General features: G+C 38.5%; 1 protein-coding gene across 4 annotated transcripts in view; it reads right to left on the bottom strand.

Annotated features, from left to right (window-relative positions):
* Positions 1–12,761, bottom strand: part of NR1H4 (nuclear receptor subfamily 1 group H member 4) — an 82,710-nt gene that overhangs the window by 27,009 nt on the left and 42,940 nt on the right. For 3 of the 4 annotated variants that reach the window (XM_007503274.3, XM_056798696.1, XM_001372313.4), the window contains one exon: positions 3,314–3,466. In XM_007503274.3, coding sequence (XP_007503336.1) covers positions 3,314–3,466 — 153 coding nt within the window. The remainder of the gene's footprint in view (positions 1–3,313; positions 3,467–12,761) is intronic. The other variant, XM_007503273.3, reaches the window with a different exon arrangement.

Raw genomic sequence — 12,761 nt, 5'->3', positions numbered from 1 at the left:
CACAAAGCACTTTACAAATATCTCATTTGCTCCTCACAACAATATCAAGAAACAAGGGCTATTATTCTTTCCAATTTCCAGAGAAGGAAACTGAGGTATATAAGTGACTTGCTCAGAGCCATATGGCTAGTAAGTGACTAAGGGTGGAACAGAACCAGGGTCTTCTTGTTTCCAGGTCCAATTTTCTAGTCATGGTCCCACAAAACTGTCAAATTAATTAATTCATTAATTAAAAAGTTTTTAAAATCTCCAGATAGAAAATGTTGAGATTATAATTAAAAGTGAAAATAGTCCAAAAGCAAAGGTTTAAAATTCCTTCTTAGAGATTTAACCATTTGGATATGTCATTGGCTTACGTTAAAACAGCTTAGGCATAAAAATTTATAGGACTCTCCTCATACTCTTTCCTTATAATAAAATTCCCCATTTCTTAACAAAAGAATCCCAGCTCTAGGTAAATAGGTATTTGGAGACTTTCTTGTTTGGAAGGATTGCTTTGCCCATCAAGGGGAATCTGGATCAATAAATAAAGGTCATTCCTCTTTTGCATACTGAAACATATTTGGTGCAATGTCCAATTTCTCTGTGCCAGGATTCAAACTCACTCATGTTTAAGAGATGAGCCACCCGAGATCGCTAGCAATGCAGCCCTGTTTCCATTGCAAGGCCAGATTCAAATATCAGCACCTCTGGTGAATCTTTTGTTTCCCAGATGCCAAGATGAGAAAATGATCGTTGGCTTTAAAAGTTTCATGGGGCTAGACTTGGGATCATTTACACTGACCTCTTTTTCCCCAGGATTCAGTTATTTCCCTGCTGAGATGTCACTGTGGCTTTTCCACTATTGTACTCCGTGAATAGGAAGCTGGGGGTCACCTTCCTGAGTCTATTGTGCCTGGTGACAGTTATCATCACTTGGATGACATTTGTTTGTCTATTTACATTTTCAGCAGGAACACAGCATATCTCTGAATCTGGGTGCTTTCTAAAATTTACGGGCTGGAAAATTAATTATAGACTAGCATGAATTCCAAATAGGGATGGAGATTACTGTGTCCCCACAAAGCTGGTAGTTAATACAGCATCTCTATCAGATTGATGGACAAAATTATATTAAAAACTCAGTGTGGATTAATTTCCTGTGTGAAACTATGCCAATTGGTGCAATGCTACACTTCAACAGGTAGGGTTCCCCTGCAAAGAATTTAGTTTAAAACTTGGGACAATTCACTGCATGCCCTTTTTTTTCCTCCTAAAGGAAGTGAGGTAAAAGGGAGAGAGAGCTGCACTTGCAAATCAATATGAATGAGGTTCATATCCTATCTCTGACATTTATTTGCTGTGTGACCCTGGACAAGTGACTTACCTTCTATGAACTATAAATGAGAGGCACACATTAGATGATGTATTCAAATTACCTTGTAGGGTCAGGTAGGTGGCTCAGTGGAGTGAGAGCCAGGCCTCCTCTGATCCAAATTCCCTCTGATGGGCAAAGAAATCCTGCCAAACAAGAAATCTCCAAACATCTATTTACCTAAAGCTGGGATGCTTTGGAAGACAAAGTTCAAATACGGTTTCAGATATTTCCCAGTTGTGAGACCCTGGGCAAGTCCCTTAACCCCTATTGTCTACCCCTTATTGCTCTTCTGCCTTAGAATTGATACATAACATTGGTTCTAAGACAGAAGATAAGAGGGTTGTTTTTTTTTTTAATAAAATTGTGAGATAAAAAATAATTTTTTAAAAGTCTTATAAGCCTGACAGCACAATACACATATGAGGATCAAATGAGAGAATTGTAAAGTATATTGCACATAGTAATCCAGCCTATGATACTTCCTAACCATGTGATCCTGGGCAAGTCACTTCACTCTGTCTCAGTTCCCTCATTATAAAATGAGCTAGAGAAGGAAATGGCTAAAAACTCCAGTGTCTGCCAAGAAAACTCCAAATGGGGTTACAAAGAGTCAGATACAACTCATTGACAAAACAACAACAAGCACCATATGAATGTAAGCGATTATTATTAGTAGTAATGTATCAATCTGTCGGGAAGTATTTATGAAACATTTTGCATTTAGGAGGTTCTGAGCTAAGCTCTGGGAATACAAAGAAAGACAAAAGATCCCTTGAGGAGTTCACATTATAGCACCGGAGACAACTTGTAAAAAATTGTATCTGTGTGTAGTATATTAATGATTATTATTAAAGCAATCACACAAACATATTTTCAAGGAGATTACTTTTATATTAATTAAACTTAATTAAATAATATATTAACATTAATTTAACATTATATATATTTTAATTAAACGATGGAAATCTTCAGCTAGTTTAATAGCCTGTCATCCTTTTTAGCTTATGGAAATCTACAATTTTATAAATTTAGATCACAGATCATAGATTAGAGCTAAAAGGGATGTTAGATGTCATCAAGCATAATCAGCTCCTTTTACATAAAAGGAAACTGAGGTACAGAGAGATTAAAGGAATTGTTTAAGGTCACATAAACAGTGGCAAAGCTAGATTAGAACTCATAGGACTCTCTGATTCCATAGGCAGAATTGTTTTCAGTATGCAGGAATTCTTTCCAATTGTGGCACAGTGGATAGAGAGGTTTGGTCATGGCATCAGGAAGACCTGAATTCAAGTTCTACCTCTGACAAGTATCATCCATGTGACTCTGGGGGGAGGTCACAATATCTCAGTGCTCCAGAAATCTGTAAGATTTTAGTTTGCAAAGGTGCCAACCTGCATTAGTGGAAGGAGCTTCCTCTTCTTATCCCCATCTCTCTCCTACCATGTTTTTTTTTCTCTTTTTTTTAAAGCCCTTGGGATCTGTCTTAGACTCAATAGTAGATATTAGTTCTAAGGCAGAACAGTGGTAGGGCTAGGCATTTGGGGTTAAGTGACTTGCCCAAGGTCATACAGCTAGGAAGGATCTGAGCCCACTCAACAGGCTAATGTTGAGATATAAAGTGATGTAGGACTGCACCAAGGTAAGAACCCTTTAAGAGATGAGAAGGAGATGCATTTAAGAGACGTCCTCATCTAATAACCAGAATTTAGTTGTGTAAAAATGACAAATGCACTTTCTCAATGACCTTCTATAGTCCTAAGGAGAAGCTTGTTTGCCGAGAATACGGAATGTGAGTAATGTAAACTCTTCAAAGGCAAGGAGCGTTGCTTTTTTCATTATGTCTACCATACCTGCTGCCTAGGAGTTACCCAGCATGTGTTGGATTGGGAAAAAGGAGGAAGAAGTGATTTCATCAGGTGACGGGCAGTGTAACTGATTACATAAGTTAAATACCTGTATACATACATTCAGCCAACATCCCCATCTGCTTGCATTTCCTTAGGCGGCACTCCTGACATTTCCTCCTCATGTACATGTCCATCTCACAGTTCCCACCGTTCTTACATTTGTACACAGCATTTTTGGTTATGCTCCTCCGGAAGAAGCCTGTGAAAGCAACACAGGATGGTGTGAAACGGGCCTTCACTTACGTAGCAGAAATTACATTGGGGAGAAAAAGGAAGCCCACAATCAGACCCCAGACAATTGCTTGTTTCATTAGAAAAGCGTCTGTCAGATGTTGGATGGGGAATTCTATCATAGGAAGGCGAATCACAAAAGTACCTGCCAACTCTCAGTCTATGATCAGCAACAGAGCTACTTTCAAATGTCCGATGTTATATTATCAAGATATTTCAAATAATTGGTCCTAATAGTAACTTATTTATTCCACAGAAATTTTGGTGCCAAATACATGCAAGCATAGTGGAGGGTATAAAAATGATTAACAAAAAGAAGCATTGTTAAATGCCTACTATATTTTAGGCACTGGGGACATAGAGATGAAAATGGTTCTTGCCTTCAAAAAGCATACATTCAACTAGAAGAAGCAGCCTAGATAAAATAATTAAGTAAAATGGAAAAATGGAAAGAAGGAAGAGATGAGGGAAAAGGGAAGGAAGGAAGGAAGGAAGGAAGGAAGGAAGGAAGGAAGGAAGGAAGGAAGGAAGGAAGGAAGGAAGGAAGGAAGGAAGGAAGGAAGGAAGGAAGGAAGGAAGGAAGGAAGGAAGGAAGGAAGGAAGGAGAGAGGGAGAGAGGAATGAACTAATGAAGGAATGAACAAAGGAAGAAAGGAATGAAAGAACAAAAGAACGGATGAAGAGAAAAAAGGAGGAAAGGAGGAAGGAAAGGAGGAAGGAAAGGAGGAAGGAAAGGAGGGAGGGAGGATTTATTAAGCACTTAGCATGTACCAGATTAAAACAACTCAAAGGGGCAGGCACAAGAAATTCTGGGAAAGAAGAAAAGTTTTGAAAAGGATGTGGCACTTGAGATAAGTCTTAAGTGGAACTAGAGGCTCCTAGAAGAGTAAGGAAGGAAGGCGAGCATTCCAAACATTGACAATAGATAACTTGTCCAAAGCACAGAGACAGGAGACAAGATGTCACATATGAGGGACAGCAAGCAGGCCAGTCAGTCTAGACTGCAGCATGTGAAAGAAGTCTGCAAAGATAATATCTTTTCATAGCAGACATGGAATCGGATTGGGAAGGGTTTTAAACAACAAAACTAAGGGATTTGTACTGGATTCTAGAAGCAAATAGGAAGTTGGGCAAGCCTTGGATTTGGAGATGAAAGTACAAGGTAGTGCAGAAAGCTGCTGTCTCATCAAGAACACTGTTCATTTTGTAACGATCCAGCGCAAATTGAATCCTCATTCAGAGTTAAAGCTGTGTGACCTTGGGCAAGTTACTTATCCTTCCTGGGCCTCAGTTTCCTCATTTATAAAATGGGGGGTGTTGGACTTAATTACGGCTAAAGTCCTTTCCAATTCCAAATCTATGACCCTATGATTTCACAATGTCATGCATTTATCTTACTCTTATTTTGTATATATTATGGATAGATCTATAAACCTAACTATTTTCACTGATGGAATGTAGACTCTTTATCAGCAGGAAGTGCCAGGCACAAAGAGAAGCACATGAGGCAGCTAGTGCATAGAACTTTCATCAAAAACAGGGACAGAAATGCTTGGGTCAAATCATGAGTCAAAAAAAGAGCTAAGAACTCCATTTGGAGTGTAGATTTGGGTTTGTATTCTGCTACTAATACTTACTAAATATGTGATCCTGTACAAGCCATTTAATCTTATAGCCTCAGTTTCCTCACCTCTAAAATAGGAATAATAATATCTAAATAAAGATGCACCCTGGGGTTGCTTACTGTGTTTCAGACACTGTTAAATGTTGAAGATATATCACCAAACCATATCAACAATTCTTTAAAAACATTTTTTTAATGTTTCTGAAATTTAGACTCATCTTCACGAGTTCAAATCTAGTCTCAAACACTCAAACTCAAACAGTTTCCTCATCTGTAAAAATGGGGAAGAAAATGGTAAACCATGCTAGTATCTTTGCCTAGAAAACTCCACTTGGGGTCATGAGTCTGATAATGAATGAAATGACAGAACAACAACAATACGCCAAGTCTTGTGCTAGGCTCTGGGCATATACATATCAATCAATCACTTATTGCTTAAATACCTTTAAATTTACTATACCAAGCTGATTCTCATGTCCTTAACATTTAAGGTTGGTAAAATGGAATATACCTAATTATATAGGAACTGGAAATTATGATTTCATTGATTCAAGGAACTCCTGCCTGAGGGAAGTACTTCTACAAGTACGGGCTGCCACTTTCCACGTACTGAGAGGCTAAAGGACTTGTCCAGGATCTCACGCCTATGTATGTCAGAGGCAGAACTTGGAATCAAGCCTTCCAGGCTTCAGGGCCACCTGCCCGTTTACTATATCTCCATTTAATTATATAGCCCCAACATATATGGTTAGGACCCAACAAACTTTATCTTAGTAATATACTTTGCAGCAATATAATTGAATGCCAAGATTGCCATATTTCCTAAACATCCCTGAGTTCCATGGTCACAATACAGCTGAGCTTCTTGTTCTGTCCCTGACTTTTCACAACAAAGTGGTCAGATCCTGGCAGGAAGACCTCCTATCAGTGAGGGTCAGCACTTTGTCCTCTCGAATCGATTTCCATCAATGACAACAGTGTGAAGAAAATTTTCAAAAGACCCTCAAATTTGGATTAAAGCAATGGCCAAGTACCTCTACAGAGGGTATATGCAAAAAAAAAAAAAAATTGACCCACATTCCTGCAAAGAGTGGATGAAAATGTACATTTTTTGCCCATTGTATGGTTTGCTTGATTATGCTTCTTTTTTGGTTACAATTTTTTTCTTCTGTTTTTAATTGGGAGAGAGAATTAGGAAGCTGTGGAAGGAACATTGTCTTTCACCAGAACAAAAAAAAAGAGAAAATTACCATTGAATTTTCTTAGATCATAAAGAATAGTTCAGAAAGAAAAACAAGCAGGATAATTGTGAAAGTAATGGGTCCAATCAATTATATACACATCCTATATTTTTTAAGCAAAGAACTGTGGAAAAGAGATTATGGTTTTATATACAATCTCCTTTTGGTATTATACTTTGTATAAGGAAATGTTCTTTTTGAGGGGATATTTGTAAAGTTCAGATTTTTTAAAAAAATCTAAACCAGGTCAGTGAATGCTCATTGTCATTAACAAAAATGTGATCATGGAGATTAAAGTGTCAATATGAGTACCCATTTGCTCCTAAAAATGCCTTTCTAAAATGGTACGATGTCCCCTAGGGATGACTGTGGGTGGCTCTGGCATCCAAAAAGATGTGACTGGCACTGACCTATTCTGAAATGCAGGTCCTTACAAATATGCTCAGTTATTTCCAGATATGACTTTTGAGTTGACATCTGAAACCTGAATCCATATTCAATTGGTCATCAGTACAGAAAACTGGGGATAGAAGTAGGAAAGGAGGAATTATTGATTTAATGGTATGTCATGTCTGAATTTTTCAGTTATTACTTAAATAAATCTATAAAATCCTTCAACTGTTATTGCTACAAACACTCAGAAAAAACCATAATGGAGGATGAAAATGCTCCTAATATGACCAAAAAAGCAGATATAGAGGTCAGTGAGATAAGAAAATTACCAAAATTCAATTCAGAAGAGGGGGAGTCATTTTATTAAAGATTTTTCATGTCCTCTGTAGCTTGAAGAAATAACAACATGAAATTTAGTAGTTTATTTTATTGTTGCAAAAAAACCTAGCAATCAATCTATAGCCCATCAACTGGGAATTTGACTAAAGCAATCATGGTAAATCCATGTAATGGGACAAAGCAGTGTAATAAACAATATGAGTAGTTAAGAGAAATGTGTGAAGATTTGTATGAACTGAAACATAGTTAAGTTAGGAAAACCAGGAGAATGAAACTGACATGTAAATGAGTTCACTAAAACAAATGAGCTCTGAGTCAATGAAAAGCCACTAATGGTTCTGAAGAATAAATAAGCATAGCACCCTCCTTTCAGCAGAAAGGAGGAAGACAGCTCAAGCAGAACTGTGTATACATTGTCAGATAGGCTCATGGTTAATCTTGTTAACTGCTTTGTTTTGTTTTGTTTTGTTTTGTTTTTGCCACAGAAGGTTCCATTTCAGAATGGGGTAAGAGGGAAAGAGAGGTTTATGCTTTTTAGAAATAATTGTGAAAAGAAAACAAAATGCAACCAATCAAACCTAAAAACAACACACTACGAACTTTAAATAAGGATTTGATAGGCTCTTATCCTAGACATGAGATTTATGGAGTCAAAGTAATTTCATCTCTACTAAGACCAGCTAGGTGGCACAGTGGATAGAGAGCACTGGGCCTGGAATCAGAAAGAATTGAGTTAAAATCTGACCTCAAACACTTACTAGCTGTGTGACTCTCTCTGGTCAAGTCACTTAATCCTATTTCCCCCAGTTTCCTTATCAGCAAGATGAACTGGAGAAGGAAATGGCAAATCCCTCTAATATATTTCACAAGAAAACCCAAATGGAATCATTATTCCTTCATTGTCAGACTCAACTGAAACATTGTACTAGTCTCTGTGGATACACATATCAAATACTCAAATAACAAGAATATATGAAAAACCTACTATGTGTCCAGAGCTATGGTAGGCACTGGGATTACAAAGGCAAAGAATGAAAGAATTCCTGCTCCCAAGGACTTAATAAACTCCTTAAGGGAAGACATTTATTTATTTATTTTTATTCTTATTTATTTATTCTTAACACATAGTAGGTGTATTTATTCTTAACACATAGTAGGTGCTTAACATGTGCTTGTTGGATATGTGAATGAATGAGTGGATTGTACAAGAAAAAGTAAAGGATGCATCAGAGAGACATATAACCAGAAAATTAAGTGAGAGGGCAGCTACACAGCACAATAGATACATTATCACTTTTATTACACTAGCTATGTAGCCCTCGGCAAATCATATAACCCCCTTTGCCTCAGGTTCCTCATCTATAAAATGAGCTGGAGAAGGAAGTGGCAAACCACTCCAGTATTTTTGCCAAGAAAACCCCAAATAGGATTGGGAAGAGCCGGACATGACCGAAAATGACTGAAAAACAACATGCAGAAAGTCTGAGAGCTATCTAACAGGCTTAGCTCATGTCACCTTGACATCTGGAGGAAGCCCCCCACTTCACATGTTGCGTCCCCCTCCCTTTCTCTTAATGGAGGCCAAGATGAAATGCTCTAAGAGTATCCTGCCAAATCAGTCTTATTTTTTAAGATTTCATTAAGATTAATTTATTCATTAAGATTAAGATTACAAATACTAGTTCAAAACCCCCCTCTAAAATAAGGTCATCCAGAGATAACTATGATGGTTTTACACCACTTCCACTTGGTCACTGGTATTTGAAAAGAGTGTTTATTGACTTAGCCTGGCCATGGACCTTAACTATTCTGCTGTGTCAGCTATGTATTCTTATGGAAGTCACTGGCTATCAGGAAAAAAAAAAAACACTTTTAAAAATGTAGTATGAAGTTTAACAGAATTTTCTGTGATGTACCTTCAAGACTGCAGACTTGAATTTCCTTGAAACATGCTGTCTATATTACTATTTTCTTAGCAAAATTAATAACTCATATTTACAGAGTATTTTAAGGTTTGCTACATGTTTTCTTACAATGATCCTAGAAGGTAGTTGCTCAAGATACTTCTGACCCATTTTATAGATAAGTATATTGAAGCTCAGGAAATGAAAGTAGCCAGCCCAAAGTCATAGGACATTAGGATCATAAGATGATCTTATATCTAGAGTTAGAAGGGACCTTAGAAGACATCAAGTCCAACTTCTTCATTTTACAGATGAGGAAAGTGAGGATGAGAAAAGACAAGTGACTTGCCCAACGTCATACAGCTAACACATGGCTGAGGCAGAATTTAAGCCTGGCCTCCTGAACTTGGGATCTAAGTTTTATGTCCCCAAGTATATTGGAATATCCTTAAGGAAAGAATCAGTAACTCTACCTTCACGTGAACCTCAAAAGTGCCCAATAAACATTTCTTAATGAGTAATTGATAATGGCTAACATTTAGATGGGAATATTAGGTGTCACAGTGGATAGAATGAGAAGCCTAGTGTTGGGAAAGTTCATTTTCCTGAGGTCAAGTCCAACCTCAGACAATTACTAGATGTATGACCCTGAACAAGTCACTTAGTCCTCTTTGTCTCAGTTTCATCATCTGTAAAATGATCTGAAGAAAAATGTCAAACCATTCCAGACCTAGAGTCAGGAAAACATATTTTCCCCAGTTTAAATCCAATTTTCGATACTTACTAGTTGTGCAACTCTAGGCAAGTCACTTAACCCTGTTTGCCTCACTTTCCTCATCTGTAAATAGGGACCTAAATAGAGTTATGAAGTGTCAGATATGGCAAACAAACAAACAAAACAACTGAATGACAACCTTTATATTCCACCTAAAGGTTTATAAAGCACATCCTCACAATAACCCTAAGAAGCTGTACTATTAAAACCCTCATATTACAGCTGAGGAAACTGAGGTTAGGTGACTTGCCCAGGGCCACATATTTAGTCTTTGAGACCACATTTGAACTCAGGTCTTTCTGACTCCAGGTCCAAGGTTTTAGCTATAGTATCACTTAGCTGCCTCTAATGAATAAACCTGAAAAATGACTAAAATATAAACCTATATCCACTTAGAAAAATGGTTGTCCTAAATCTCAGCACATCTTTTGCCTTAGAAAAGTGATAGAAGATGCAAGATTTTACCAAACCTGGTACTGATCTTGATAACTACAATTTCTATAATGATGATAGGTATGAAGCATTGACTGCCTCGGGAGGTAGGTTGTTGGAATCATTACCCAAGTCTGGGTGGGAAGTAAAATGGTGATTTAACCTTAGTGGATTGCTTCCAGTATGGAAAGTCCCCCCACCCCAGATCCATATCAGCAGAGGAATGTAGAATTTTCTATTGTGGCCCCAGGCACCCCCAATCAGCCAGACTGTGCGGATCAGAAGCACAAGTGAGAGTCACGTCTTCCCTCTTTCAGAGCCTGCCCTTTACTGCCCACACCGTACTCCCATAATTAGTGGGCACTGGAGCTAGGGTTTTTTTCATCTAGGTTGCATGACCTCCCTTCCATTAGACTTTGCTAGATAAGAATTTGGTCCATTTGGAGAACTGTTCACATATCGTGAGATCATACTCAACGGTCACCAGGAGCAGAATCTCCAGCATCCCGCATCTTCCCTCTTTAATCCATGCATCCTTCAGCTGACCAATAGTCCAAAAGCCCAAGTCTGGTCATATCCCACCCCTCCGCAATAAGCTCTAGGGACCCCCTCTGGTGCTCAGGATAAAACAAAAACTCACAACTGTTGACTAAAACCCTTAACAATCTGGATCCAACTTACATTTTCCACCTTATAAGGCATTATTATAGGGGCAACCAGTGGGGGCAGTGAAGAGAATGCTTGCTCTGGGGTCAGGAAGATTCATCTTCCTGAGTTCAAATCTGGCCTCAGACACTTCCTAGCTGGATGACCCTGAGCAAGTCACTTTACCCTCTTTGCCTCAGTCTCCAAATGGCAAACCACTCTAGGATCTTTGCCATGAAAACTCCAACTGGGGTCAAGGAAGAGTCAGATGTGCCTGAAACAACTCAATAACCAAAAAAGCATCACTGCCCTTCACAGACTCTAAGGATTATCTAAATGGGCTTACTTTTATCCCCTCGTACACAACATTCCATCTCGCCCATCTGCCTTAGCAGGGGCTGTATCCATGCCTAGAACAGATCTCATCCTTGCCTTACGTCTTAGAATGCCTAACGTCCTTCAAAGCTCAGCTCAAACAGCACCTCCTATGAGACCTTTCCTGAGTCCCTTGTCTGCTAGTCTCTTCCTCCCAAATCACCTTGTATTTACGTGATATCAATTTATTTATGTGTATATGTTGCCTCTCTTAATAGACTATAACCTCATTGTGGGCAAGAGTCATGCAAGAGAAAGCATGGATGGGTTCCAAGGCAGAAGAGCGGTGAGGGCTAGGCAGTGGGGGATAAGAGACTTGCCCAGGGTCACCAAGCTGGTAAGTCAGAGGTGGAATTGAGTACTACATGTGCTGCTAGGCACAGCCCAAGCATTGACTAGATTCATTTAACAGAACTATTGTTGTTCAGTCATGTTCAGCTCTTCATGGCATCATTTGGGTCCAGTTTTCTTGGCCAAGATTTTGGATGGGTTGCCATTTCTTTCTCTAGATCATTTTATCAATGAGAAAACTGAAGCAAATAGAATAACACAGCTACTACGTGTCTGATGCCAGACTGGAACTCAAGAAGATGCATCTTTCTGACTTCTGGCCTGACACTCTATCCTCTGCACCACTTAGATAGCTTAAACCAGACTACAGTCAGGAATGAATATGATGTAAAAATTAATAATAAAAATATTTAAAGTAGTAATGCAGGGGACAGCTGGGTAGCTCAGAGGATTGAAAGGCAGGTCTAGAGACAGGAGATCCTGGGTTCAAATCTGGCCTCAAAGATTTCCTAGCTGGGCAACCCTGGACAAGTCCCTTAAACAAGCCTAGCCTTTACCACTCTTCTACCTTAGAACTAATTGATTCCAAGGAGCAAGGTAAGGGTTTTAAAAAAAAAAATTTAAGTAATGTAACTTGGACATTTTGTATATTTCTTTACTCTTTAAAAAATAATAAAAAGATGAGGGCAGCCGGGTAGCTCAGTGGATTGAGAGCTAGGCCTGGAGACGGGAGGTCCTAGGTTCAAATCTGGCCTCAGACACTTCCCAGCTGTGCAATCCTGGGCAAGTCACTTAACCCCCATTGCCAAGCCCTTACCACTCTCCTGCCTTGGAACCAATACATAGTATTGATTCCAAGACAGAAGGTAAGGGTTTAAAAAATAAAATAAAATAAAATAAAATAAAATAAAATAAAATAAAAAGGTACCTCAAAGGAGGTAGCTAGGTGGCAATAGCAAGTCAGGCCTAGAGATGAGAGAGGTCCTGGGTTCAAATCTGGCCTCAGACAATTCTTAGCTGTGTGGCCCTGGGCCAATCACTTCACCCCCATTACCTAGAACGTCCTTCTCTCCTGTCTTGGAACCAATACATAATATTGATTCTAAGGTGGAAGGCAAAGGTTTAAAAAAAATCACCAGAAAAAAATTTTTACTTGTATAAGACATTAATGATACAGATACTTTTTTGTCCTATTATAGTGGGACTTTGGCAGGAAAAAAATCATTATAGATAACCTAAAGCAA

Source organism: Monodelphis domestica, chromosome 5 (assembly GCF_027887165.1).
Source record: "Monodelphis domestica isolate mMonDom1 chromosome 5, mMonDom1.pri, whole genome shotgun sequence".
In the NCBI taxonomy this organism is placed as follows: Eukaryota; Metazoa; Chordata; class Mammalia; order Didelphimorphia; family Didelphidae; genus Monodelphis; species Monodelphis domestica.
This window is presented reverse-complemented; position numbering and strand designations above follow the sequence as displayed.